General features: G+C 36.8%; 2 protein-coding genes across 5 annotated transcripts in view; one reads left to right on the top strand and one right to left on the bottom strand.

Annotated features, from left to right (window-relative positions):
• Positions 1-1232: 1232 nt before the first annotated feature.
• Positions 1233-21748, bottom strand: ESCO2 (establishment of sister chromatid cohesion N-acetyltransferase 2). Its single transcript, XM_081076289.1, has 11 exons — positions 21504-21748; positions 20318-20386; positions 18706-19537; positions 15103-15196; positions 13433-13490; positions 11897-12023; positions 10526-10657; positions 9540-9629; positions 8748-8891; positions 6284-6459; positions 1233-2680 (listed from the first exon to the last, which is right to left on the bottom strand). The coding sequence occupies exons 2-11, from the start codon at positions 20368-20370 to the stop codon at positions 2548-2550; spliced, it is 1839 nt and encodes a 612-aa protein (XP_080932415.1). The 5' UTR covers positions 20371-20386; positions 21504-21748; the 3' UTR covers positions 1233-2547.
• Positions 21749-21802: 54 nt separating this feature from the next.
• Positions 21803-27554, top strand: part of CCDC25 (coiled-coil domain containing 25) — a 38723-nt gene continuing 32971 nt past the window's right edge. For 2 of the 4 annotated variants that reach the window (XM_081075534.1, XM_081075533.1), the window contains exons 1-2: positions 21803-22010; positions 22606-23173. In XM_081075534.1, coding sequence (XP_080931660.1) covers positions 22990-23173 — 184 coding nt within the window. In that variant the 5' untranslated portion in view covers positions 21803-22010; positions 22606-22989. Of the gene's footprint in view, positions 22011-22605; positions 23174-27554 lie in introns of those variants that run through there. The other 2 variants (XM_081075536.1, XM_081075535.1) reach the window with 2 other exon arrangements.

Below are 27554 nucleotides of genomic sequence, written 5' to 3'. Positions count from 1 at the left end.
GGAGCCATAGACGGGAGTCATACCACTATAGTCTCGCTGGCGGCTGGGCCGGAGACACGGAGCAGGATCCATTCGATGTGCAACCCGCCGTGCTAGCTGCAATCCGCGCTTGCTAGCTCAGCCACCATCTTCTTGCTAGCCCCCATTTTTTGCTGCTAGCGTAGCCACAGCAGTTATATTAGTGGCCAATGGCTCACTGGTTACAGCTGACGGCCAACTAGCCACAGCTGATGGCTAGCCAATCAGTTGATGACCATTTACTACCCGAGTGAGCGCCTTTCCATGTGAGGCCGAGTGCCTGGAAACTGCACTCCTGGCTCTGTCCCCACACCCACCTAGCTTCCTCTATTATCATCTTACATTACAATAGTGTATTTGTCACAGTTAACGAACCAATGATGATACATCATTGCTAACTGAAGTCCGTATTTTACACAGATTTTTTTTTTTACTGAATGTCCCTTTTCTATTCCAGTATCTCATGCAGGATGCCAGATTACATTTGGTTGGCATGTCTCTTTAGGTGTAATAGTTTCTCAGACTTCCCTTTTTCTTGTTTTTTAGACTTTTTTTAGAGCAGTTTTAGGTTCACAACAAAATTAAGAGAAGGTACAGAGATATACCACATACCCCTGCACCACCACACATTGATATAGCCCCCCATTATCAACATTCCGACCAGTGGTGCATTTGTTGCAACTGATGAATCTATGTTGACAAATTAGGGTTCGCTCCTGGTGTCTATTGTATGAGTTTGGGCAAATACATAATGCCATGTATCCACCATTCTAATATACACAGTATTTTCACAGCCCGAAAAATCCTGGTCCTCCTACTCATTCCTTCTTCCCTCCCCTCCAACCTTTGCTAACCATGTTTTTACTGTCCCCACTGTTTTGCCTTTTCCAGAATGTCATATAGTTGAAATCATATAGAATGTAACCGCAGATTGGCTTCTTTAACTTGGTAATAGTCATGTATGGTTCCTTCTTGCCGTTTTTTTGGCTTCTTTTTAGAGCTGAATAACATTCCACTGTCTAGATGTACCTGTTTATTCATTCATCTACTGAAGAACATTTCAGTGGCTTCTACGTTTTGACAATTATGACTAAAACTAAATAACTGCAGGTTTTTGTGTGGATATGTTTTCAAAGATTGCTTTTTCACAAAGAGCATGTACTATTTTTATAACCACTAAAAGTAATTTAAAAAGAAAATCAGTATTCAATTGTATGAGAACAGAGAACATTGAAAAGAATTTTAATTGCTTCATCACAAAAGCATTGAGCAAATAATGTTAATAACATTTTTAAATAAAATATTTAAAACAATTTTTAAAAACAGTGCAGAAAATAGCATCAAAATGTTTGCATAATCACACACATTTTAACACTTCCACATTCTTTTTGGAACCCAGGCCTTTAAATTTTGGAACCATGTTAATTTACAGGCAAACGAAAGAATGTAAATGAAAGTAATCGACATAAAGTTATAACCTGGAAAACTAGTTCCCTAGAGTATTATTGCCAGATAGTAATGTTTTTTAGAATCAAAACAATCTAAATAATTCTTTGCTTTTCAAAGTATTCAAGAATTATATTAGAAAAATGTGTGCATATATAGATGTATTTACATGTCACTGTGTTCTCTGGCCCATCAGCCTAGATATATTTATTCACTAACCTTGGTTCTGATACATTTTTTCAGACATCTCAGAAACAAGTAAGATGTATTTTAGACATGCAAAAAAATTTTAAATGTAACCATATGAATCATCTAATTCCAACAGGGCATCCATTTTATTAATGACTTCAATTACCAGTAATAAGTTCACTAAAGTAGCACAATTAGCATTTTCACACACCAAAAATTAATGAAATGACAGTAGTGCAATTACTAATTTTAATGAAATCTGGTGACAGGTGTGCTTTTGATTAATATGATTTTTAAAAAAGATTAAACAGCTATAGAATTCTATTGTACATAAAACGATATGGAAATCTTATTCTTTACCATCTTTCCCTATTACAACTAGAAATTCAAAACACTTCCTAAATACATTCAAACTGAGCTATGTATAAGGTGAGAATTCTGTGTACAGAATTTAGGAATTACCTTTAAAAAGTGGGCATGGAAATTATTTGTCTTTAAATTTTCCTGTTTGCTTCTGATGGAGCATGAAATAATCCTGCTCCAAGGGTGCTTTATAAAAGGTAAGTGGTCACATTTCTGTGGAAAACCACCCTGCTTTGTCATCGTTCTTATGTAGGAGGCAAATAATTTTCTAGTTATAGCCCCAAAGTTTTGTAATTAAGGATTCAGAGTATTAGTCAGTATACGTCATCCAAAGATTTTTCCTTTCTTTGACTCTCCACATAATTTTCAACAAATTTATCCCTGACTTTTCAATTCATAAGGAACAAAACAGGAAGGTGTGTGTGTGTGTGTGTCTCCGTATTTTTATTTTGATATGTTAAATGGTTCTTCTCTGATAAGGGGCTGTCTGAACTCATCCACATAGTAACTATTCTATAGTTGAAATTGGCTTTAACTATTAAAATTGTATACAAGGAAATTCGGGGTGTTGCAGTACTTGGTTGCAAATAACTTGCCATCTGGTGTTGGGTCAGAAAATGCTATTTCATTCGTGCTGAGAAAACAGCCAAACATAAAGCGGTTCCTAAAAAAGAGGAAAAGACAATTTAACAATAAAACGAACTTAAAATTTTCACAAGTTAAACATTATCACAAGTCAATCTCTTGAATACTGGATTAAAATCATTATTAAGTGATCAAATGACTTAATGTTTTAGATTTTAGAGATGACAGTCTAATATTTCAAAGATGAGAAATCTAAGATCCAGAAAAAAATTCTGCTGAGAAGCAAAAGGAACCAGACAAACCAGCTGACTCTAGGTGATCCATTATAATGAGCAACTAATAGGAGACAGTACTGCTAATTAAAAGCCATAGATAATTAACACCAAAAATACCCATCACTGATTTTAACCAATAACTATTCTGAGCTACGTCACACACTCAGAGCTTAAAGAAGGCAAAAACTAATCAGCATTTTTACTACAACATTCCTTGATCCAGCTCAACTAGGATTAAAAGTAATGAAATGGTTGAAAGAATTCAACAAAATTGAGGGATAGTCTATAACGTAATGGCCTCTACTCTTCTAATTCTTCAACGTTACAAAAGACAAAGGCTAAAAACCTGTTCCAGGTTAAGGAAAACGAGGACTAAAGCAAGCTATGATGACTAAATGAAATTTGTGATCCTGGACAGGAAAAAAATGCAAATATAAAGGACATTTGAGACAAAATTGAAACACGGGCTATACATTAGGTAAAAGCATTACATCAATATTAAATATCCTGAATTTGATCACTGAACTGTACTTACGTAGGAGAATTTAATATCCTTGTTCTTAAGAAATACACATTGATATACAAAGGGGTAAAGAAGCATAATGTATATAACTTACTTTTTTTTTTTTTTTTTTTAGGCTGGTGCAAAAATAATTGCAGTTTTGCAATCATTTTTATTTAACCTTTTAAACCACAATTATTTTTATTTATTTATTTTTTAATTAATTTTATTGGGGTGACAATTGTTAGTAAATTTACATAGATTTCAGGTGTACAATTCTGTATTACATCGTCTATAAATCCCATTGCGTGTTCACCACCCAGAGTCAGTTCTCCTTCCATCACCATATATTTGATCCTATAACTTACTTTTAAATAAGTCCGAAATTACTTCAAAATAAAACAAAGAATCGGATTTAATTAGAAGCTAAGATATCAGCTTCTGGTATACTTACTATATAAGTGAATGCAAAGTTTATTTATTGCCAAATGTACTAGAATCCAAAATACTGGTTTGACTAAATTGTTCTTACTGTCTTTATTAGTGATATCAGCTACAGAAAGAACATTAGATCTCTGGGTTTGAATACTAACTCTGTCCTTTTACTAGTTCATCAGTTTGTACTTAATTCCATCTGAGCCTCAGTTGATCCTTGAGTAAAATAACCAGGAATAATAATCGACTCTTGTGAGGATTGAAACCTATACTGCCTGTACAGACGAGAGAATGCAGCCTAAGGTTCCTCATGTACAGGATAGCTGTCAATTATGTTACATGCAACTTCAACTCAGATGTGTGACAAAACAGAGAGAGGTCCTCACATGAATGTTTTATATTTCTCCTTTCACGGCAACTTAATTTTTATTCATTATTGCTTAGAATCTATTGTTAGGACTCAGACCAGAAACATGTAGCGTCACTTGAGAGCTTCCTAGGAATGCAGATTCTCAGGCCCCACAATCTCCTCAACCATACGTGCACTTTAACACGGTTCCCAGGTGATTCATGTGCACTTGCAAGTTTGAGAAGCACTGCCCTACTGCCTGATGGAGCTATCAGATACTGGCAGTCCTCAGACCAAATTTATGTATCTCTTAAAATACAGAAAATAGAGGTATTCATAATTATCAAATAGTCTTTATAGACATCACTTTTTCTCACTGCTCCCTTTTGTAAGGTACATGCGGATGACCAGGAGGGTGGCCCAAGATTGGATCCCCACAGTGGTCTGTGGTGTCCTTTCCTAAAAAGTGTATAGAACTCAAAATGCTAGAATAATGTTCTCCAAAGTGTGGCCACTGGTTTGTAATGTTATCTGAAGGACAAGAAATTGAGAGAATAAGTATTGTGAAACTCATCCATCCAACTTAGGTAAACTAACGAGCAAGTAAGCTCATTTGTCACACGAGAAACTTGATCAACATAGTGTTAATTCAAAGTGTGCACATAGGAGTTTAAAATGGAGAATTGCTAATTTATTTTTGAGATACAATTCATATACCGTAAGACTCACTCTTTAAAAGTGTATAATTCAGTGTTTTAGTAATATTCACAAAACTGCAACCATCACCAATATCTAACTCCAGAACATTTTATTACCCCAAAAAGAAAGCCTGTACCCTTCAGTAGTCACTCTCCATTCTCCCTTCCCTCAGTCAGTCCCTGGAAACTACTAATCTACTTTTTATCTATGGATTTGTCTATTCTGGATATTTTCTATAAATGGAATCATACAATATGGGGTCTTTTGTGACTGGCATAAAGTTTTCCAGGTTCATCCATGCTGTAGTATGTGTCAGTACTCCTTTCCTTTTTGTGGCTGAATAATATCCCACTGTATTATTGTACGGGTATACCCCATTGTAAAAAAATGTATCCATTCATCACAAACTTGGTTATTTGTACTGTTTTGGCTATTATGAATACAATGCTGTTATGAACCTTCGTATGTCAGTTTTTATGTGGACATATGCTTTCACTTGAGTGTAGCTTGGAATACAATAGCTGGGTCATATGGTAGCACTTTATCTTTGAGAAACTGCCAGACGACATCCCACAGCAGCTGCACCATTTACATTCGCATCAGTAACGTACAAAGGTCCCAATTCCACATCCTCACCAATACGTTATTGCCCCTTGTTTTGATTAGTGGGTACGGAGTGGCATCTCCTCATGGTTTTGCTTTGTGATTTGGTTTGGACAGCTAATGATGCTGAGCATATTTTCATGTGTTTATCAGCCATTTGTATCTCTTCAAGGAAGAAATGTCTATTGAAATCCTGTGCCCATCTTGAAGTTGGGTTATGTATCTTTTTATTGTTGTACTGAGTTATTATGCTAGATATACTAGTCCCCGATTAGATAAATGATTTGCAAATATTTTCTCCCACTCTGTGGGTTGTTTTACTAATTCACTTTTACATTTAGTTACACTTATGAGTAACTTTATTAAACACCTACTTGCATATTATCAATGAAAATGAATGTAAGTTTTTTTAAACCTATATTTTGTTTGTTTTTATATTTAATTATATTAAATATATTTATTGCAATGTTAATTTTACATCTGTTGACTAAAAATTAGGGCTTGTATTTTCCATTTTTTGTTTTGTTTTTCTATTTCATTTTCTAGCAATTCATCTTTATTAAAGTGTTGATCTGTAACAAATTAAACTAGTCTTTCACCACAGGTAGTGTGAAAAGCATGGGGTTAGAATGTTTCAGACTTAGAATGCTGTGCCCAAAACTGAATATACTTAGTACATACTGTTTTTCTAGTACTTGCCTTAGCCTGCCTTTGATAGAATTCAAACAGAAGTGTCTTACCAGTATCATTCTCTTCGGCTCATGAGCTGGAAAGGTTCTGGGAAAGTGAATCTGGGTCTAAATCCATTATATTTCTTACCTGAGGGTATCTACCAGTCGTCTTGCAATGCGCTTTCTTCTCTTCAGTCTGAAGACCCAGATTCTACTTATCCCACAGACTGCAGGTTCTGGTACATTGGAACACTGCCAAGCCCTATGACATTCTTTAGAGCTTGGAGATTCTGGTCCCGTTGGTTCAGACAGGACACGGAAGGCCTGCAATAACATATAGAAACATCTAGAGTTAACAATACAGGTAAATTCGTATTTCTTTTTAAAAATGATTCCTTAAACGAAACTTAAGTATCTAAGATTAATCTTATACCTTCACCAATTATGTTAAAAATTCTTTGATAGTTCTTGAATTCTTGTTCATTTAGTCACATAATGCTTAAAAAAATGCTAGTGGTATTGAGATAGTCCCAACATTCCAGTGTATTACATACTATTATGAAACGTCCTTCTCTTATTGATTAAAAAATTGTAAAAAATCAGACTCTGACTTTTAATAAAGTACATAAACTTCTCCCATTCTCTCCAGTCTAAAATGTATATATGATATTCTTAAAAAACTGGTAACAACTTAAGACTTTTACATGTTGAGTATGAAATTTGGTAGGCATTTAAGGTTTAAAAAAAACACTTTATTTTCAAATAATTATAGATTCACAGGACGATGAAAAATAGTACATAGAGGAGACCAGGTATCCTTCCCCCAGCTTCCCCCAAGGGTCACATCTTCCATAACTACAGTACAGTACCAAAACCAAGAAATTAACATGGATATAATGTGTGTGTGTAGTTCCATGACAATTCATTATACTTGTATATTCATTTAACCATCACTACACTGAAAACAAGAATTATTGCATTATCACAAAAATCTTTCTCCTGCTACCTCTTTATAATCACCACCACCCTTTCCCCCCACCATTCCCAAACCCTGGCAACCGCGGTGTGTTCTCTATAATTCTGTCATTTTGAGGATGTCATATAAATGGAATCATACAGCATGTGACCTTTTGAGATTGGCTTTTTTCAGTCAGCACAATGCCTCTGACATCTGTCCCAGATGTTGCTTATATCAACAGTTTCTTCCTTTTCGTTGCTAAGTAATAGTCCATTGTATGGATGTACCAGTTTGTTTAATCATTCACCTACTGAAGGACACTTGTTTCAGGTTTTGGCTATTACAAATAAAGCTGCTATAAATATTCAGGTACCAGTTTTGTATAGACATAAATTTTCATTTCTCTGGGATAAATGCCCAGGAGTATGACTGCTGGATTATATAGTAAATGCATGATTAGTTTTTGTAAGAAACTGCCAAACTTCTCCCAGGGTGGCTGTAACATTTTACATTCCCTCCAACAATGCATAAGGCATTCAGTTTCCCTGCATCCTCGCCAGCAAAAAATTGTCACTATTTTTTATTGTAGCTATTCTAACTAAATTTTAACTACCACCAAGAAAACTTTGCTTTTGAAATGAGAATGAGCAGAAGAGAATATGTATGAGTTATTTGGCTATATTTGCCTACAATCACTACATACAGTTTACTTCTTTAAAATAAAAAAGGCCACATTGTCATTTTTACTGCCAGTAATACAAACCAGCTGCTTTTTTCTCCAACTTCTGATAAACACACAAGAGACTGTGTGTATCTACATATTAGATGAAAGAGCAGGGAAAAAAAGAAATAAAGATGGTGGAAATGAGGGGCTAAAAGGAAGGCAATTACAAAAAGTACAGCATAAATTAATGCTAGCGTCATTTCAAAATATATTGAGACAGATAAGTACTTTTAAAAGGATATGTAAGTGTAGAATATTACATAGCCAAGTAAAAAGAACACACTTGAACTCTAATTCTCTCTAGCTAAAACTTACCTTGCAAGCTCCTTTAACGCAAAAACTACATCTCCATTCTAGAAAAAGGGTTGGCAACTTTTTTTCTATAAGAGGACAAATTGTAAATATTTTAGGCTCTTTGGGCCATGTGATCCCTGTTGTACCCACTCAACCCTGCTACTGTACCATGAAAGCAACCACAGATAACATGGAAATGAATATGCATTGGCTATGTTCCACTAAAACTTTGTTTACAAAAATAGGTAGTGGGCCACATTTGGCCCACAGGCTGTAGTTTGCCAACTTCTAATTAAGGGACAAACGATGACTATTTTGCCAAATTTATTAATCTGCACTAAGCCACATATTCAATAACTGGGCTCTATAGATTTGCTTATTTAAAATCATTATACTTTCTAATCCAGGTATAGAAATGACTACATGAACATTAGACTGACTTATTTATCCTACTTATATAAGGCAAAATACCAAATAATATAAATAAATGGCTTCAATCATTCACATAGTCAAGGATGTTTTAGTAGGAAATAAATGTCATTAATGGTAGTAGTCTTAAATGCTTATTAAAATTTCTCACAACTACTTTATTTTGCTCACAAATTAGGCCACTAATTTGAAAGACTTATACCATACCTGTTTGATGGGCTCTGCAATTAAACACCCAACTACTCTCTTTTCATCAGATATAAAGAGAAAGGTTTTGGTTTTGTTTGGACATCTGGGAATAACTTGCTGGAAGCCCAATTCACAATCGACAAGTTCTTGCACATCTTCTACCTAATGATGTTAAAGACCAAAAGAGGTGAATGTTTTAAAAAGTACAATAGAAGCTATATATATTTATATGCACAAAACTTATTGCTAAGTTTTTGCTTCTTTTATCTCTATATCCTAAAGTTACACACCCCTCCAAATTGTTTCCCTATGGCTGCATGTGTCTGCCACTTTGGAAACAGGGATTTAAGAACCTATTTTAAAGATCACTTTCAGCAGAAAGAAATTCAGGCGCCTGGGAGGGATAAGAAGTAGGAAGTGCCAAAACGGATTTTGTTTCAGCTTTTTCCCTTGTTCACTGGGGCTAAACATCCAGCCCAAGAAATATAAGCAACACCAACATAAGAAATAGACTCTGGGGCCATTCATCTCTCAACACGGAAAAGTTTATCTTTCACAAGTGGAAGATGAAGGTCAAAGATAAACTACAGACCTTATTTGTTTTCTTTAATCTCCAACTGCCATTCATTTATTTGTCTTTTAATTCTAAATTTAGTTTTGTATGAACTACTATGAAAGTCATCCTTACATGTGTACCAAAGTGGATTTACCCATCAGCAAAGGTGTTTTATACTTTAACATAGGCAGTTTCTCAGAGCGGGGAGAGGGAAGGATTATGACAACAAGGATTGAAAAGCTAATGTTCTATACCTTTTTGAGAGCATAAGTTGGATCATGTGGCAGGACCAATACAATTTTGCCATCCCAAAACTCTGCTACTACACGTTCTTTTTTCCAGCCCTGCCAAAGGAGGGGATAAAAAAGAAATCACAGTTTAATTTGAAGAGGGAAAAAAAATCCAAAACATTAAATAATTTGGTCTGGAGAGGATAAAAAGAACAATGAATGACACAGAAAAGACAGAACAAAATCCAAATAAAGGAATGTAAATCCAAATAAAGTGATGTGAGAAGTGAAATACAAGATGTCTAAAACAAAATGCCTGTCCTCCAGGAACTGACACCTTCTTGGGATACATGTACATAACTAATTACAAAACAAGGCAAAGTCAAATAAGAGCTCTTCATGAAAATATCTAGAAAAAAGAATCATTAGGAGCAGGAAAGTGGGGGAGGGGAAGGATAAGCAGAGTTTTAATAAACCAGCCTAAAAATGTGATGAAGGTATGAACTACAGCAATAAAAACAGGAGGAAAAGGATGCATCTGAGTAGCAGGTACTATTGTAACGATAAGGCCCACAATAGGATATATTTGGACTAGAAAGTTTCTGGATAAAGAGACCTCTCCTCTCAGAAAAGCAAGAGCCTGGAGAAGTCATACAAAAGCCCTTTTTCTAAGGCAATCTATAAAGAAGAAATTAAAGGGAGGAGAAGATGGGACTCCAAATCTTTGAATTTTGTATCTTGACTGTTTAGCTCTGCTTAGAAAGCTCGGGGTGAGAGCACAGGGTGTTCACTCAACCTAGACCAATACATCTCTTATATTAGGACAGTTTGAAATGGTATGTATTAAAAAAACGTTAACTTTTAAATACCATAAGCCTCAAATATTATGGACAAAACTGCAGATGATGAAATATTTACGGATATATGGGTCTTTCAATATTTAAGCAAAAGAAATGTATATCTTTTAAAGCAGTTTTACTTTTAGAACAAATTGAAAGACTGTGACTTACTGCATACTTGACTCCCTCCAGAAATCTGTGGTGATGCTGAACATGCTGCAACTCATCTTCAGGGTTGGAAGCAGTATAGATCATGCCACAAGACTTACACATGGTGGCTCCAAAATGCTTCTGACCCGCGTCCTGTAATTGGGGGTGGGGGGGAGGAAGCCATCTCAACATATCACACATAGCTCTGCATTTAGTTCATGTAACCATCCATTCAAATTTCTCCTTATTTTCTTTCACGTGGCACAAGTGAAATACTAAATGAAAGTCTGGTTACATCCTCCTTCCCCTTCCCGCAAACAAAATGAAAAAGATGGATTTGTCTCTTGGAATGGACAGTGCAAAAAAAAAAAAAAAATCAAGATTCTTTAGTTAGACCCATAGTTCTAAAAAGGAATACGATTAAATCATAAAACTTATAGCTAAGAAGAACAAGGGAACTTCTTTAGTAAAGTCTTAAATGAGACCTAAAAAAAGCCTTATTTCAGAGGCAGGGCAAAAATTTCAGGACTTCTATGTTCATTATACAGTATTTATTTCCTTAAGTGTTTAGGAATATAAAAATCCTCTGCTCCAAGAGTTGATAAAATAATAAATATAATACATAATAAAAGTTAGGGAAAAGCAAAGATAAATTCATGAATAAAGAAAAGTCAGGAATATTCAATATCATGGCCTAGTAACTCCCATTCTACCTCCTAAGGCATTGCTTAATGCTACTAAAAATACCAGGTTCTGAACTGTCTAATACAGGTGCTGGCAAACTTTATCTGCAAAGAGCCAGACAGTAAGTATTTTAGGCTTTGCACACCACACATGGTTTGTCACATGTTCTTCTTTTTTCCCCAACCTTTTAAACGTAAAAGCCATTTTTAGCTCATGGCCCATGGTCCAGACTTGGACCACACCCCAAGTTTGCGAAACCCAGGTCTAATACAACATAGCTATTCTCATTAAATCTTTTTTTTTCATTTTTTTGGTTTTTATTAGTTTCAGGTGCACAAAACAAAGTAATAGTTAGACATTTATCATTTATATCCCTCACACAGTGATAACCCCCCTCCCCCCATCCATTATCCCTCTGACATCACACACAGCCATTACATTTCCCTCATTAAATCTTTTGTTGATCAGCAATAATCTTCCTTATCAGAATACAACTCACTCATCAGCATTAATGACTAGCATTGCCCGATACTATTGGTTTGAAAATATACTTGACTAGCTTTAAATGCTGCCACTACAACAAAGCTGGAATTTACAAAACTGAGAATGTCTATCACCTATGTTGACTATGCTTAAAAAACATGTCTGGCTGCATGTTCTGTATATAAGAGCCACGTATAGGAGAAGCTTTGTTTTAAATCTACTCACAATGATGAGCTGGTCTTTTGATTCTTTATTCGTATCTCTGGCGTTAGTACTTTTCTGTGCATTGATCTGTTTCAAGAAGTTAGAAGGTAGAATGGATCCCACAGAAGACTGTTCTTCAACTAGAGATCTTGAAATAGAAAGTTGATAAACATTATTCCATAATTTTAAATGTTGGGTGAATTACAGTGAAAAGAAAACTGATATGTATATAATATCTGCAGAGCACCTGGCAATTTTCAGTATTTTCTATGAGCTCTTTCCATCTCGGCATGCATGATCACAATCTCTTTATTTTTATCTTAGCAATTTTAACACTTTATCATATGTCTTTGTTTAAATGCCTGTCCTCCCCTTGATAGCAGGACCATGTATTATCTTCACATCTCTAAAAACTCGGTATAGTTCAGGCCAGCCCGGTGGCTCAGGTGGTTGGAGCACTTTGCTCCTAACACCGAGGTATTTGACCTTTTGGGTCCTATATAAAAAGCAATTTCCAATGACTCAATCAATAGTATCCTAATGTCTCCTTATGCTAAATTAGTTTACACACTTTTATCTAATTGCAGTAGATTTCAACCTTTACTCAACAGTCATGAAAGAAGACATAGATGAGAAAAGAGAAATGTGGGGGATAAAATAGGAACATGGCCTTTGAAGGGGGAAAGTTGCCCACCCAACCCACTCTCTGAGGTGATTTAAGGTGAGGAGTCCTAAGAGTAGGAGAACTTAGCTAGGAAGCACCTTACTCAGAACCTCTCATTATTTATCATCAAATGGGGGAGAAGAGCCAAAGCCATTAGGAAGATGTTCAGACTGTAGGAAACCTCTTTTACAGAGCTTACCACCTATCATGCTCTCATCAGCGCATGCCTCCTCTCAATCCCCCCGCCCCCTTAGCTTTGACCAGGATAGTGGTAGCTTCTGCTGGGATTTGTAATAGCATTAAGTGCTGCAAGTTACTTAAGCCTGTGGCCAGTTTCCTTATCTATAAAATGGGGGTAATAACGGTACCTACATCATAAGGTCGTAAATGCTCTTTAACATTAACTATCACTAATATGCCCAGCAAAGGCAATATAGCCTAATGGGCTTTGATTTAGATATGGATTCTAGTCTTGGCTCTGTCACCTAATAGCTATGCAACTGTGGCTGAATTACTAAGTTTCTTCAGCTAAAAATGGAATTGATTTAAAATGCTTGAGGAATTACAGTGAAAACCGATATATATATGACACTTGAATTGAACCTACCTTCTTGGTTGTTGTGAGGATTAAGTGAGATAATGGATATAAACTACTTGTTACCGGTCAGGTTCTGCATAAAAATGTTAGCAATTATTATTAATGAAGTCCATAAAGATCTGCCTCTTCTCTCAACTCTTGGGTTGCGATGAAGTTTCTATGACAGCGTCTGATTTCACTCCTATTCTTAATATCCCCTTAGTGGGGAAGAACAAAATGCTTCCCGAATTAAATAGTATAAGAAAGAAAGAGACCCATAGAACTCATAATTAATAATCGTAAGAGCAATGCCTACCTTTTTGTATTGACTGAAGATGCACTGAAGATGGGATAGACAATGGACTTAGGAGAAACTGGTAGGGGAAAAAAAATTACAATAATTTGTATAACAAAATAAACTCAAAGCTTTATATCTTAAGAGTTTTTAAAGGCTAATTAAGACCAAAATACTCACATCACTTGACTTCAAGACTTAACAGTGATCAAGACAATATGGTATTGGCAAAAAGATAGACAAATTGAGCAAGGAACAAAATAGAGCCCAGAAACAGACCCACGGAAATATAGTCAACTGATTTTTGATAAAGAGGCAAAGGTAATGGAGGTAATAAATGGATATAAAAGGTAACAGAGCTCATTCTCTAGAAAGTAGACCAAGATAAGTGCGAGTCTGATCTGCTATGGGTAAGTTACTTAACCTAAGTCTCTTTCCTCATCTATAAAATGGACATACAAACCTATTTCCTACGGTGGTTGTGAGAATTAAATGATAAACTATAGTCATCAAGTAAAAAACTTTTACCATTTATATACTACCTTCATTTTTTGCCATTTTTTCAGATTTTGCCATATCCTTATACCATCTGTATTATTTTTTATTCACTACATATTTTTCTTTAAATAGATTTGACAATATACTGAAATAAATTAATTTTAAAAGAAAAATTTTTCACTACTACAAATAGAAAGGCATTATTTTTGTTAGATGTTTTATTATACCAGTGATAGCACAACCCATGGGAAACATAATGGCATACTGGATACTTAGCCCTGCCTGGTACGTATTTACTACCCAGTAAATACTAGTTATTATCATTACGAACAATCATTTTATACATATGTATGCACATATATATAATTATATATGTACACAAATTAGATCCTCCTAAGGGCTATGTTCCAGATTACGCTTTTAGTTTTATCTTTTTTGTTTTCTTCCTATGAGCTACAGTTTCTCACTATAGTCAGTATTCTACCTGTAGAATTTTAATTTATTTCCACATTTAAAGATATAACTAACAAGGTAAAGTTACCAAGAATCTGATTGGTAAGTAGAATGTTAATTAACCTCTATTTATTCAGTTTAGTAAATACTATTTAATTGAATAATGACATCATAAGTTAGAAATAGAATTTCAGAACTCAGAGGAATTTAAAAATTAAGACTAACTCTTTACTTGAGCGATCTCATCCCTAGATCACAGTTAATTAGTGGCATACTTAGATAAACCACCAAGGTTCCTGATGCCCCGTCCAGTGTCCTTTCTATGGCTTAGCAAATTCTGCTTAGATTGGGGCTTTGATCCAAAATTTGTAACATAAATTGTGTTTAGTCCTTTCTATTATTTTGGGTAAAAGGTAGGTATGGTAGGTATGATGAGAACGCCTAGCTCTAGGGACCTTAAGTAACTTGTCCATATCCCACAGACCAATGAAATACCAGTATTTTGTCTTCAGTTTCAGCCTAAGTTCTCCTTGTCTCCTCCTTTTCAAAATGCATTTCATTGTTTATCATAGAGAACAGTGTCAAGAGAAACACAAAGATACAAGCACAGGCACAGATACCTAATATAAAAAAAAAAACCCCAAATATTATTATGTATATGATTTTATATTGACATGTGTCACGAAGCACTATTGTAAGTAAATGAACTTATTTTGAGAAAGATGTTTTCTCTTACTTACCTGCCTTGTTCTCATTGTGAGAATCTTCTGAAGGAAAACACTTATTTTCATCAGGTTTATGTTCCCTTGAACAAACTACTCCACTTGAGGAATCCTGATAATGAACAGGCAAAATTAAAGAAAACCTATAATTTTTGTTTTCTATTTAGTGAATGAATTCTAATAGATGTTTCTAAAACAAAATGTCTATATTACGAATTACATTTTATAATGTGATTTTTAAATCCTTAATTTTCAGCCTATTTTAAGGAAAATTTCCCCTATATTTACTAAATGTATATAACCTTTTAAAAGACAGGGTGTGCATATTTAAATCTGCAATTCGTTATCCTAAAAAAAAATGTACTATAATTCCTGATAAAGATGGTAGAATAGAGATGATAGAACATCCCTTATATAATAATACATTGGAAACAAAAGTTAGTGAAAATAGCAAACATTTCCTCAGTAGCCACCAAACCAGAGAGGAACAACCTTTTGTCATAAGCTTTAAAAACAGGCAGTCACAGGAAGAAAAAGAACATTCTGGAGTAGCTGGAGAGGCTTCTAACTCCCACTTTTGGGGTAGTAGCTGGGAAGTGAAAAAAGCAAAGTAGAAAAAAATTCTAACAAATTTCACTAGCACTACTCATTTGGTGAGACTTAAGAGAATATAGAGCTTGAAGGAAAATGAAAAAAACTTTTGACTAAAGTAAAACTCCTACTTAAGACCACAATATCTCAGTAGAGCTGAGACAACCCATCAGTGCCATTTCTCAGGGCTCCATAATGAATGGGGGAAAGGTTATATACCCAATAATGAAAATAGGATTCACCTTTAGCTAGTAGAGGTGAACACTAGTAGTGGGTATTTCACAAAATCTTGAGAGAAGAACTTAGTTCCACAAATTTAAGATGCACAAGAGCCCAGCTTCTCAGACTACTGAAAAACAGAACTCAATAAGCTGCCTCTTAAAATGAAGCTCAGAAAATACGGCAGTAAAGAGAGTTGCAGAGAATTCGTCATGTCACTGTTATCAAGGCTGTATCCTCATTACCAAATCGATAATGGAGAATACTAATCAGGAGAAGGCTGGATGGAATTGCAGACCACCCCCCCGCCCTAATACACACACTTTTTTTGCTGGGTTGAGAATAGTTTTAGCTTGAGTTGTGCTCCAATTTTTTTTTAAAAAATTGACGTACATTTATATATAGTGAAATGCAAAGATATAAAGTTTTGATATAAAGATATAAAGGTCTGATGAATTTTGATAAACTTATGTACCCATGTAACCAAAACCCAAAATCCCTATCAAGATATAGGAGTTATTTTGGGCAGAAATAATATGAATTAGTAGAATTAGATTGTCATGGCTTAGCCAGCAAGAACATGTTCCATTTAACAATATACTTGGCAATACTTGATGAACAGGAAAAGACATGTATAGTGGGGATTGCTAACTTAAATGCCTATGAGGGCAGCAGGTAAGTAAAATTAATAGCAAAACTAAAATTAATAGCAACATAGTAAAATTAATAGCAAAACTGATCTAAATACATATACATACGCTGATTTAGTGGAGGGAAATGAAGAGCCCATACCTGTCAAATGGTAGCCTGATATTGTCCGCAAAGATTATTACCATGCGGGAACAAGGGCTTAGCTTTGCCAGACCTCAATTTTTCATGTAACACCAGATATCTGTTATATTACATTCCAAAAAAAAAAAAAATGCTGGCTCAAAAAATTTTAAACATTATGTAGGCCAAGCAAAACATTCATGGGCTGGACTTGGTTCCCTGGCCACAAGTTTATAATCTTTGCCACTGAGATTTGAAATTTGGGTGAGTACAAAAGGTATGAATTGGGATTGAATTTGAGAGGAAGCAATGAAGAAAACAATGAGAGGAGGTGGGTGAGGAGAGAAAAGACTATAAAGAATTGGAATTGCACAATATGTGTTTCATTGTACTGGGCACTGTGTGAAAACCTATCATTTCTCCAGCTGCAAAGATTGTGGGGAGTATAAATAAGACACCACAGACATAGAAGCCCCAAACCAGAAGACAGCCTTTCTTAAAGCCTACTGCCTCAATTGCTTTCTGTTCCTAGCTACCTTAAAACAAAACAAAAAAACCTTTCTCTGATGAGATTACTGATAGGTAGTTCAACAACAGAAGGTGTATGCAGACCTGTATCGTTTATTATGATAACCACAAGTCACAAGCAGCTAATGAGAATTTATAAGAATTGGCTAGTCCCAACTGAGACATACTGAAGTGAAAATAAACATGGATTTCATGAACTTAGCATAAAAAAATGTAAAATAACTCATTAATAACTTTTTATCCTGATTACATTAAATGGTAACACTTAAAAATATATAGCGTTAGGGCCGGCCCAGTGGCTCAGGTGGTTAGAGCTCCGTGCTCCTAATTCCCAAGGCTGCCGTTTTGATTCCCACATGGGCCAGCGGGCTCTCAACCACAAGGTTGACGGTCCCTTAAGGGATGGTGGGCTGTGCCCCCTGCAACTAAAGATTGAACAGGGCACCTTGAGCTGAGCTGCCGCTGAGCCATCTCAGTTGGTTGGAGTGCGTCCTCTCAACCACAAGGTTGCCAGTTTCGACTCCTGCAAGGGATGGTGGGCTGTGCCCCCTGCAACTAGAAAATGGCAACTGGACCTGGAGCTGAGCTGCGCCCTCCACAACTAAGACTGAAAGGACAACAACTTGAAGCTGAACTAAGATTGAAAGGTGAACTAAGATTGAAAGGACAACTTGACTTGGAAAAAAAAGTCCTGGAAGTACACACTGTTCCCCAATAAAGTCCTGTTCTCCTTCCCCAATAAAGTCTTTAAAAAAAAAAGAAAAAAAAAAAATATATATATATAGAGAGAGAGAGAGAGAGAACGAGAGAGAGAGTTAAACTTTTTATAAATTTTTTTTTAATGTAACCACTAGAAAATTTTAAATTATATGTGGTTGGCATTCTATTTCTATCGGACAGCCCTAGACTAGGCTAGCTGTGTTAAATTGATGAACAAAATCAAAAAAGCACAGAATAGCAACCATGAAAACATACTACATAAAATAAACAAAAACCCAACTATATGTTAGCAGTGATCTTCTCCAAGTAGTGGGTTTACAGAAGATATACTTTTTATACTTTCTGCATTCTCTAAGTTTTCTAGAATAACCTAGTACTTTAAATAATAAGCTGAAACAAACAAAAAAACAATATGCTCATACTCTGGAAATCTACTACCTGAATTTCGTTATTTCTACTTCCTAAAAACAGTGACTACCAAATAAGAGTTAAGCTTCTCTGGACTTTAGTCATGAGGGAATTTAATAAAATGTATATCTCCATGACAAGAAAATGCTGGTATTTTTCCTTAAGCCAAGAAGGGGAGAAAAGTCCCATCTTTCCACCCTGCCTCTAAATTCTTTATAGTGATTAAACTATACTATTTACTTTCATAAAAGCAGTCCTTCAGGCTGCAAAGAAAATTTTGTTCAACTATGTTATATATAGATATAGATACATAATGTATACTGATGTTTTGTTATATAGCCAACTTATTATAGTTTTAAAGGTAATATATTTAGTTTTCTTTACCTTTATTACTTTCTCTTCATTTTTATATCTTGTACCCAGCAGCTCAATGTTCAGATTTTCTAGTAACATGCACTTTGACACTTGCCTTGTCTCAAAATTTTTTATTTCAGTGACAGTGTCTACATTAAAATCTTCAATCATTTCTGATGTATTCTGTTGGGTGAGTCCCAGCAATGGCTTATTTTCCAGAGACAACTTTTTAAGAGAGGATTTTTTCCTACTAACAAAAAATGCTGCTCCACCCTGGAGTGTTACTTGTGGTTTGACTTTTTTGCTTAGAACTCGAGGAGCATTCAGATTATTTTCAGCTGAATAACAATTGTTCTCTTTCTCTACAATTGGTTTATAGACCACTCGGTTTTGCTTGGAATCTTGAGAATTCTTTGATACAGGCTTGATGCACTTATAACTCGATCGACACTTAGTTAAATTCTTCTGTGGTTTTTTGTTCATCTTCTTGGAGTGGATTGGTTTTCCCTGAATTTTTTTTGTCATACTAGGAAAAGACTTATCTTCATTATTAGTTTGTAGACAAACAGATCTACTTTCTCTTATCATCTTTCTTTCCAATGGATTGAGGTAACACTTATTTTTGTTGTAAAAAGATACAGTAGACACAGCAGATTTAAAAGGCAAACCTTGATTTGCAGATGGTAATCTATTTTTTTTAGTGGTTTTGAGTGGACTTGAAATGAGATGGCCTTGTTGAGGGCAATGCACCTTTGCTTCATTTTTATCACTGCTTCGACAAATGTGCTTTTTACTAGATGATGAAGGTATATTTTCAGTAAAGTCCAAAATTAATTTCTTTGATGGAATGTCTGATAACAGGCTATGAAAAGAAAAAGTTTGTTGATAAGTATTGCTATTTTACTTCAATTTTTATTTCAATCTACTGCCAAATAAAAAACAACTTAGATCATACTAAAAACAATGCATCCTCTTCACCAAACATCCAACCATACACGTTAGCTATTAGTTTAACAGTAGTATTCTCAAATACTATTTTTTACTAAACAAGCATTCAGATATTTTTCAAAAGTAAGATACCGTTTGTGAAAACACTGTTTATAAAGGAGCTTTGATATGCATGTATATGGATATGTGTGAGTGTGTATTTTAAAACCTATTTCTAAGTCTTGGGCATATACAAATTATTGCTCACGTACTTTGCTCCAGTGGCTACAAGTCCCCTAAAATGATTAATTCTATGTAATTAGGGCCTGTTCTGTGGGGAGTCATTTATATCTGGCATGACATGTAGTAAGCACTAAGTACACAGACTTTCTGGGATTGCTTATAGGTGAGCATCTACTGTATGCAAAACTCTATGTCAAATATTATGTAAGAGAGCAGAAAGGCGCAGCAAAGTAATAAAAGATTTGAGATACATTTTGAACCCATAGAAAACAGCTTTCTCTGATTCTCTTCAAAAGCATTAATTAATTAGGAAAGCTTACAATATTTCCAGATTATAATTAGAATATAAAATGTTACTATAGCCACAAGGAGTGGGCAAGTGAAAGAATGGAAATTTTAGGAGATAGACGAGAGAAGGTAAAAAGGTAAATTTTTCTTTTTTAAGGTTTTCTCTCCATAGGATGAGACTCACCTGTCACAATTCAAAGAATCCTGCTTCCTTTTCCTTGGCTTAAAAGCTGACATCTTCTTAACTGAACTCCTGAAAGCAACAGGACAATTAGAAGAACCAAATTCATCCAATGTTTACAAAAATCACTATATCAAAATTACGCTTTCAAAGTCTAAAAAGTCTTCAGATGGGTGACAGTCCATTAAAGACTCAAAAGAAAGTTTGTTTTTTTAAAAAAGCAAACCATTTTAATAAAAATTCAAACTATAAAGGGAAAAAAGGGAAAAACAGTACATTACAGTAGCAATTAAGAACAGGAAATAAAGGCAGGGACAGTACATACGTTTCAAGCTGGAAAATGATCCTACCAAGAAGTATTTTTTATCCCACTGCAGGGGCACACGTCCCCCTCTAATTAGCCTGATTAATTCATACCAAGTTTAAACACTTACGTTCTGGAGCTCCTTTCTCACCACTGCCCTCACGCCATCCTTCCTACTGTTAGGTGCTACCCTATGCTTCCATTCCACCCTCGCTTCCTAATAATCCAATTAACACATTTTCTTGTTGGTTTAACTGTTTCTCAAGAGCATGTATGTCCAGTGAAGGCAGAGAATGATCCTAATTTTTTCATTCGAGTCCAGCAAGAAACCGGGTTAAGCAGCATACTCCTCTCCCATTTTACTAGCCGAGGAGCCTGAGCAAGCCGCTTGTTTCCTTTATAAAATACCCTGACCTCCTAAGGCTGCTGAAAATAAACGATCATGCACCTTAACTCTCAGGTAGATGATATGTTGCTCATTAAAAGTTTTCCCTTCCTTTTTCTTTGGATTAGGTATATTTTTAAAAATTACACAAGCGTGATTTTGAAGTTAAACAGAAAGACCAGGGACTCTGGGAATTAATGTCGAGCTGCGGCTTAAAAAAGAACCTTCCTTCTAAGGCTGAATAAGGAAAGGTATGCCTTTCAGGGCAAAAAAAAAAAAAAACAAAAAAAAAACACAAGAAAATTCTGGGGTAAAGAAGATGGAAACCCTTTGACCTGGAAGTGCGGAGAACAGGTTGGTGGCTTTGGGCTCAAGCCGCCAACGCGCCAAGCCCAGAGCAAACGCTTCTTTTCCCTTGACATTCACCTCTACGTTCTAGTACTGAATCTCCCGTTATCCTCCGTCTCCCACCGTACGCCTCAGCCCTCTGCAGCAATTACCTGCACCTCAGAGCCAGCAACCCCTTCTCTGCCTAGCCAGTTGCTCCGCCACTGTATTCAAATTATTGCGCGCCAGTCAAGGCTGAAGCCCCTGCCTTCTGATTCGCCGCTTTTCAGCGCTTCCAGAAGCTCCCTCTGTGATTGGTCACGCTTTGTTCTTTGCCCCACCCACCCGGGAGGGGGTCTCCAAGATTCTCCCGCCATTGGGAGGCGAAACGCTGTTTTGGAGAAACCATGCCTTCCACAATCCCTTGCGGCGGCGCCGGGCTCCATGCCCCAGGCCTCGTTTAGGTGCATTCTGGGAAGTGTAGTTTTGGGTAGAATAAAGCTTCTTGAACGTTCCGGGGTCACTTGGCGTTAAGATATTTTTGTAAAATAGCCTACTGGAGATTCTCGAGGCAGTTATATTTCACGTTTGAAGCTTTAGCGTTAAACTTTTTTATACGTTAGGTTTCTAGCTAATTTTTATTTTTATTTTTAAAGATTAAATCGTGGTGCTAATATCCGGTACGTACTGGGCTTTCTTACATGCTTTACGTGTTTTAGTTCATTTACTTCTCACCACAATCTATGCGATAAGTAGTATCCTTCCCATTTTGCAGAGAATAAAACTGAGGGCTTGGAAACAATTACTGTTCCTAGGACCCAGCTAGGTTCTTGCATGCGGAGCGGGGAGGTTCCTAAAGCACTCACTGGTTGTTACCGACTGTTACTATCTTTGGGTCACCAGCTCTTGGTACCCTCTCTGGCACATTTTCAGTTCTAAATAAATTGAAGTGATGCACGGTCAGAATGACCTAAGGGAAACAGGTCAGAGCTGAGTGCAGTGCGAGCTTTACAGGACTAAGATTATCACCACCGTACAGCGGGAGGATCTCTGAGGTTCACAGCGTTGGGATCTGCCCGATCTCACGGGTAACAGACGGCAGATCTTAGATTTAAACGTACAACAGTATGAGCCCAAATCCCAGAGGCATATTGCTTTCGGCGAATACCACCAACAGCTCACTTGAGTGCTATGTTCTAAATCCTTTATACCTATTTACTTAACCTTAGTAGAATAATCTATGAATTAGCGGCTCTATTCGTCTTAATTTTGCAGATGAGGTGAATGAAGCACAGAACGTTCCCAAATGTGTGCCTTCCACGTGGTGGAACTAGAATGAAAAGCGCGGAGGAATTGGGGTTCATTCAAAATGTAATAAGCTCCTATGAAGTTTCAAGTACCGAAATTCACGCAGTGAACACCTCGCTGTGAAAAAGGCATGTTGTTTCTGCTCTCAGGGCAAGCAGAGAAAACCAATAGAGAAGCCGCAAGACTTGACCGCCCAATGGGTGGGATTTCTGAAAATACAGTCAGCCAATGGCATTTTTCTCCTAAGAAGATGGCGTTCCCCCGCTACGTTTTCCCACCAGCGGTCTTGGCACCTTCCTCTTTGCCTTGAAACACCCTCGTCCGCCAACATACAACTCGCCAAGATTAAAGATGGCGCCGACGGGCCCACGTTATGACGCGACCCAACGTCCACCGGAAGTGCGTGAGAGTTCCGGGGAACCGGCATCCTCTGCGCCTTTAGGAGCCGAACTTCGACAGTTGGTTGCTGCTGCTCCACGCTGGAGTCACTGCGCTGCCGCCGGGATCATGGTGTTCTACTTCACCAGCAGCAGCGGTGAGTGGGCGCCACGACCCTCGGTGTCCCTTCTTGTTAGGGTGTCACCGAAGCCGGGCCCCCCCCCAGGCCGCCGCGGAGCCTGACCTTGTTCTAAAGCTCCTCGGCGGTGGGTGTTCGTTCTTGTAGACTCCGAGCGCGCCCTAGTCAGGGCCTGAAGGACGTAGAGGGGCCGCCCGCCTGCGTTGTTTGCATCTGGGAGCTGTTCCCTTCCCTTAGTCCGAGAGACCTTCCGTCGTTACGTGGAATCGGGAGTTGGTGGGCTTCTTCACGCTCCCGTTTGAAGCCCCGCCACCTCCGGCCTTTATTCTGGCTCAGTCCTACTAATTGTCCACTTTGAGAAAGAAAAGACACTTGCCAGCAGTTCTGCCTTACAGGAAGTGCGCCTTGTCCTTACAGGAAAGGGTTCTCGGGCCTGGGACGCAACAGAACGCAATTGAGAGGCCCTGGAATGACGGTATAGCCGCTCACTGGGCAGAATTGATGGCCCAGATCTTGAAAAGTGACATACAAGGTTTCTGATTTGTCGCTGGCAGTCCAGGAGAAGGTGCTTTTACTTCCCAGGAAATGCTGTGTCTGAAATCCCGTTTCTCTGCTGACGTTGCTCCTTTCGCTAGAATCAACCCCCCGTTAACTGCTGCACCCTTAAGGACAGCTCTGCCTTATCTTTTCCAAATGCCTCTTTCCGACCCAGCTCTGACCCAGAGGTTGCTTAGGTCACCTCTTCCGGGACCCTCGTAACACCCTTTGTACCTGTGACGTAGCGCTTACCGAATGGTCTTAAACGCGGTCCGCTTGAGCGAGAGTGGAAGCCCTTTGAGGGCAGGGACGGGATGTCCTTGTGTCCTTAGCGCAGTGCCTGGCTCACCATATTGTTACTCAGTGCATGCTTGTTGAATGAATGAATGGTATGTTTTGACGTACTCATAGCACACTGTTAAATTACTATCTCTGTTTGCTTGTTCGAGTCGAGGTTTAAGTGAAACGAGCTCCGTGTTGTTTGTGTGGGATTGAATGAGGTAGTGCTCTCTCTTCAGAGATGAGAACATTGAGGCCCACAGAGGTTGTGATTCACACGCCCCCTCGCGTCCTCCTCCACGCTGTCACCTCGCATCGTTTTTCTCAGATTACACTTCCACGTGTACCATGTGCTATTTCTCTGCCTCAATGGATTTGGTTTGTCTTACCCATATTATTTAAATTATTAGGAAAAAAATTCATACCGGCCTGAAATAGCATTATAAGCCCCTGATAGCGTTTTCAATCCTTCCTCTGTTCTGCTCTCTCTGTCATAAGTTGAGCATCTCTTTCATACAAGTCTCCCACAACATAGATACCCATACATGCCCAAAATGGAATAAAAATTTCAGGCAGGGTAGATAAGTACGAAATGTATTTTATGCAAGCTGCTTTATTCGCCTGAAATCTATTCTAAATTCTTTGAGACCTAGTCATGCATACACAGGTGTCCTTAATAGATACAGTGCTTCCACAGATTTATGGATCGTGTTTTTCTCATTGACTTCCGTTATAACATCAGAACTGCTTCCTTTTGGAAAAATATTTAACTTCTAAGTTTAATAAAACTGCCCTTGTGCAGCAAATCTTTAAAAATTGCAAAGTTAATGGAAAAATGATAACTTTTCCAGTAAAATAGTAGAACTGCTTATTCCAATACAGAACAACTTGAACATACAGTATCTTCAGGAAATGACTTCGTATAGCTAGCCAAGCTTTTCAACCGTTACTGCATAAAAACTTTTTTTTAAAAATGGGAAGAACATCTCAATAGGAAATTTTTTACTTTTCCTTTTGTTTTAAGATTAGTATCTCTGACTAAAATCTGTTCAATTTTATTCTTTTGTGCTTTCTTATAGTGAAATAATGAAACATTAGCCTTATTGTATTTCCAGTGTCAAGTTCAAGACCATGTGATTTATGGACCCACAAAATACCTGCACTAGGCTCATTAAGGCCACTTGTACTTTTAATAGCATCTATCTTAAGATAGATGTTCTGTAAATTATGAAATTACAGCACCTCTAAAGTTCGGTTGGTTGCGACACCTGAATCAGGTATCTTCAAGATGACTAGTTCCTATACTAATCAACCATCTTATTTGAGTGAGAATAACAAAACTACTAGAATATTTAAAATTTTTTTTCCTTTATCCCTTTAACATGGACAGGAGCTTAATTCAGACTTCTTGCTCAGCAATTCATGCTCTTTATTTTTAATTTTCTGTTTTGGCATAATTTTGGTCTTTCAGAAAAGTTACAATAATAGTAAAAATTTCCTTTTATCCTTCTCCCAGACTCCACATATTCTAACATGTTACATTTACCTTATCTCTTTTCCCCCCTTTTTTTCTTTCTTCATCTCTCTCTGTCTCTTTCTACACACACACACACAGTCATGCACAGTATTTTCCCCTGAACTGTTAGTAAGTTGCAATTTACACATAAATATTTATTATTTTCCTGAAACCAAGGGTATTCTTATTAAAAGATATTTTTCATTTTTGAAACTAGGAAATTAATATTGCAAAATACAATTATCTAATCAGCTTTTACTCAGTTTTCACCACTGTTCTAATGTATTTACAACAAAGGAAAATTACAAATCATTGCATTCACTTGTCATTCATTACTCTTTGGCCTCTTCTACTCTGGAGTAATTGCTCAGTCTTTGTCTTTCATAACACTGTTAGTTGAATTATTTTGTAGAATGCCCTCAGTTTGGGTTTGTAGAAGTTATGTTCTTACCTCATTTTATAGATCAACCATTCAAATCGCTTGTCATTCTCTTGGCTATAATTTAGATAGCTTGGCCTGCACAGAGACAATTTTATTTTAATCATTTAAAAAATTTCTGATTACAAAAACTATTTCGTAAGCAAGCTACTTAATGTGACTATTGTTAACGTATGTATATCCTTCCATACATGTAAAGAAAATGGGAGCATATATTAGAAATGTATATGTAAACATGTATATATGCATACACAATTATATATTCATTTATTTTTTTACAAATTGAATCTCACTGTATATAGATTCATAAAAATACTATCCTGCTATTTAATTTCTTTACCTATCCTTTTCTTTTTAATGGGTGCATGGTACTTTGTGGATGTTCTGTAATGTGATTGATTAACCAGTCTTAATTAGTGTTTAGGTTGTAAAAAGAACATCATTGCTTGATGGAGTGGTTAATTGGTAAGATATACTCCTAGTGGTGACATTATATACACATACACACTATTAACAGGTTGTGCAGAGAGAATCTGAAGCACGTTTTACTTTTATTCCTGTACTTCTGGCATTTGTTATGTGCTGTGCTAAGGCCTTTATCAAGCTAATACAATGCTCAATTACAGATAAGTATTTCTGTCAACTAGTCCAACGTTCTCTCCTTTCAAGTCATTTCTCAACTACTTTTAAGTGATTATGGACTGTAGTTCGCAGTTTTCCCTCCCTACAGCAACCATAATTGATAAGGAGCTTCTCCTTACTAAAAGTACGGTCAGTCGTGAATTTAAGAATGTAGATGAAAGAGTGCTTCTCACTAGCCTTCAGAGGTCACCTGTGGTAGTTCTGTACTCTGGAGCGACAGCCAACAGACTGTCCAACCCAACCTGACACCTATCTGTCAGCCTTTGTAGACTGCGGGCTCAGTGATTGTTCGTGAGTTTACATCCAAATGAGGGCCAAAGAAGTTTTTGTGGACTAGCTGGGAAACCCAGTACCCAGTTAGAATTTCAATTAGGAAACTTAACTTTTTGTTTGACTTCAGGTGGAGGATGCCCACATGGAAACATACTAGCTCAGTAAGCAAATGTCATTCCTTAGGTCAGCCATACCCAGAATATTTAGTCTGATTTAGGGTATGGTTCCTAACGCTGACTTCACCTTACAATCACTTGGAGATCTTTAAAAAAAATACACACCAATGCCCACCTCCCAGAGATTTGTGTTTGGTTTGTCTTAGGTGGAGCTGCGCATAATTAGGTGATTCTAATATGTAATCAGGGTTCAGAGTCACTGATTTAGAAAACATTTGAGGGCCATGTTTCCCCGAATGGGATAGGCAGCCCAATTATAATTTGCAGCACACCTGCAATATAACTAATACTAAATAAAATTATGAAATATAAAACTTGGCTAAATATAGACACCTATTTTTAGGTGGTGATGGTGAAGGTTTTTAAAAACTTCTTTTGAAGAAGTCAAAAACTAGAGGACTGAACTGGAATTGCGTTAAACTATATATATCCCTGAGAAAGTAGGACAAGAGCAGTTTTTAAAGGGTCAGTAAACATTTCCTGTTTGGGCCAGATAGTAAATATTTTAGACTTTGTGAGCCACATGCAGTATAGATT

The sequence above is a fragment of the Rhinolophus hipposideros genome (assembly GCF_964194185.1).
Source record: "Rhinolophus hipposideros genome assembly, chromosome: 16".
Taxonomy (NCBI): Eukaryota; Metazoa; Chordata; class Mammalia; order Chiroptera; family Rhinolophidae; genus Rhinolophus; species Rhinolophus hipposideros.
This window is presented reverse-complemented; position numbering and strand designations above follow the sequence as displayed.